This window comes from Sminthopsis crassicaudata, chromosome 3 (genome assembly GCF_048593235.1).
Source record: "Sminthopsis crassicaudata isolate SCR6 chromosome 3, ASM4859323v1, whole genome shotgun sequence".
NCBI classification, from domain to species: Eukaryota; Metazoa; Chordata; class Mammalia; order Dasyuromorphia; family Dasyuridae; genus Sminthopsis; species Sminthopsis crassicaudata.
In genome coordinates this window covers 584,737,320-584,740,003 of record NC_133619.1, presented here as the reverse complement: position 1 = coordinate 584,740,003, position 2,684 = coordinate 584,737,320, and the positions used below count along the sequence as shown (strand labels likewise).

The 2,684-nt window shown below is 39.7% G+C and overlaps 1 protein-coding gene across 1 annotated transcript; it reads right to left on the bottom strand.

Moving 5' to 3' along the window:
- Positions 1–281: 281 nt before the first annotated feature.
- OR56B4 (olfactory receptor family 56 subfamily B member 4) lies at positions 282–1,247 on the bottom strand. The gene has a single exon (XM_074297610.1). It carries the CDS (start codon positions 1,245–1,247, stop codon positions 282–284), a length of 966 nt encoding a protein of 321 aa, XP_074153711.1.
- Positions 1,248–2,684: the final 1,437 nt, after the last annotated feature.

The window sequence follows — 2,684 nt, the reverse complement described above, 5'->3', positions numbered from 1 at the left end:
CCAGGGCTCCTGGTTCCTTCCATTAACAGTATCCCTAAGGACGTTATTTGGAATGCTAATCTTGTCAATCATCCCTAATAACTAGCTAAATAAATGGAAGGATTGGAAGAAAAGAGAAACAAATCTTTGAACCCCTGGTCTATTATACCCCAAAACATTACCACTGTATCTACATATATGCCTTGAAAAGAATAATTTACTATTTAGAACCAAGGACTCTGACCTGTGCAACTGAACTCTCTCTTGCCTAGTCTTCAGTTTAGGAGGTTCACCAATGAGAGTTACTTTCTGGACATTTCACGATGTTGTCCTAGTACCTTCTGGAAACCCAACCTAAGATCTTGAGTTCTGAGAGCATATACCATAGGGTTTAGGGCTGGAGGGATGACATTATGCAGTACATTGAGGAGCACAGGAATTAGGGGAAACTTCCTTTCTGCCAGGTGTGTGACAGACACCACAACGATAGCTGTATAGAAGAAAAGGATGAGAATGAGGTGGGAGCTGCATGTACTGAGGGCTTTTGAAATGGCTTCAGTGGAATTCAGCTTTAGCACAGAGCGTAGGATCAAGATATAAGAGGAAAAAACCAGAGCCATATCACTTCCAATCACCACCCAAGCCAGGGCCAGCTGGTAAAATCTGTTTACTGTGATGTCATCACATGCCAGGCTGATAACCCCCAAGTTAGAGCACAAGCAATGTTCAATCTCATTTCCAGAGCAGTAATGTCGCATGGCAGCCAGCACGGGCACTGGCATGACTAACAGGCCATTTCTGATCATCATAGATATTGCAGCTTTGAAGATGAAGGTATCTGTGACAAGAGAGGGATAGTAAAGAGGATGGCAAATGGCCATATACCTATCAAAAGCCATGCAGAGGAAAATGCCTGATTCCATGCTCACAAACCAATGAATAGCATATATCTGAGTAAAACACTCAGGAAGGCTAATGGTCTTGGCATTGAACCAGAAGATGGCTAAGATCTTGGGCATGATGGTGGTGGCCAGACCTACATCCACTACAGCAAGAATGCCCAAGAACTTGTACATAGGTTTGTGCAAAGTCAGATCATGCCATATAGTCATCAGGATGAGGAGATTGGCAGTGAGGGCTAAGAGGTAGAGCAGTACCAGGGGGAGGGAAAGCCAGTGCTGCCATCTGTGGATGCCTGGGAATCCCATTAGGATGAATTCAGAGATCTGGAGATGGGAGCTGTTCAGGGTACTGGAGATGGGAATCATAGCAAAATATATCTTAATATCTGCTTGAGAGTGAAAGAGACACACACACACAAATCTGTGGCCAGAACATCAGATATAGTACTGGAGGTGAAGGGCATGTTCCTTTTCCCCAAAGGTTCAGTCTGTGCATTACATTCACTTCTTCTCTGGATACTGGAGGGAGTCTAAATAAGTGAAGCAAAAATGAGTACAAAAGTCTTTGTCAGGAAAAAAAGGAGGCTGAAGGGTTATTTGTTATTGTCTTCCAAACTATGATGAACATTTTTGTGATCTGTGTTGACAGAATTTCCCTCCTTTAAAACTATCAGTTGTCATTTACTCCAGGAAACCTTCCTTGAATAATATCTACTGCCTACCCACATTCTGGGGATGTCAATCTCTCTCTCTTCAAAAAATTTTTTTCTAGCACTCTGGGCACCTCTTTGCATTCATCAAACTCCCGTGTATTAGGAAACTAGCCAGATTCTTAACTTTTCTTCTATTGGACTGCAAAGTCTTTGATAACAGGTTCTATGTCTTATTTCATTTCTGTAACTAGTGTCAAATATAATGCCTTTCACTTAACAGGGATTTCATAGATATATGTTAATTTTAATTGAATTTAGAGAGATGATAGCTAGATATAGGGAAGAACCTAGTTAGTCTGGGGAAGAATAAAAACCTGGACTAGGTTCCTAAAGGGAAAAAAGGGTAGTAGTGTCTGCTCCTAGAAAATTTAGACCTTCATTTACTAGAAGATAGGGGGCTGCTCCCAGTGATTTTCCTAGAAATCTCAAGGCTCTGGAGTTCTAAAGTATACATATAGGTGTATGATTCTAGAAAATAATCTTTTCTTAGTAAAGCCCATGGACATCTTAGAATACATTTTAAAAATTCAATATAATTGAAGAAAATAAAAAAAATTTCATTTAAAAGTTAGTGAAAACAAAGATATATTTTTTCACATCCAAGTTCTGAGCCCCCCCCCCCCAAATCTGTTTTGTGAGTCTTGGGTCCCTTAGGTTAAGAAATCCATATTTTAGAAACTTTGAGTTACTACCAGCAATATTTCTGCCTAAGAATCTTGCCACCTTTCTCAATATGACCAAAGAGATGAATGCCATTCTTTTTCTGATGACCTTTTACATCCAAGGATAAAGAGGTTGGGAGATAAGAGAATATAGATTTGCTGAAGGGGAGGTGAGGAAGCTGAAAAAATTAAGTATTAATAAAGAAAGACAGAGAGACAGAGATAAAACATATTAAGAAAATCTTTTCAAGTCCTCAGCCTTTTAGGAGTTACTTACTGTGAGAAGATATAGGATGTCCTCTCTTAACTAAGAAATAGTCATCAATATTCATCTTGTATCCTTATGACTGAGTCTGTTGGGTTTGAACTTTTTAAGAATGGGAGAAAGAATCTTGCCTTAACTCCTGGGGAATGAACTCTTGGTATCA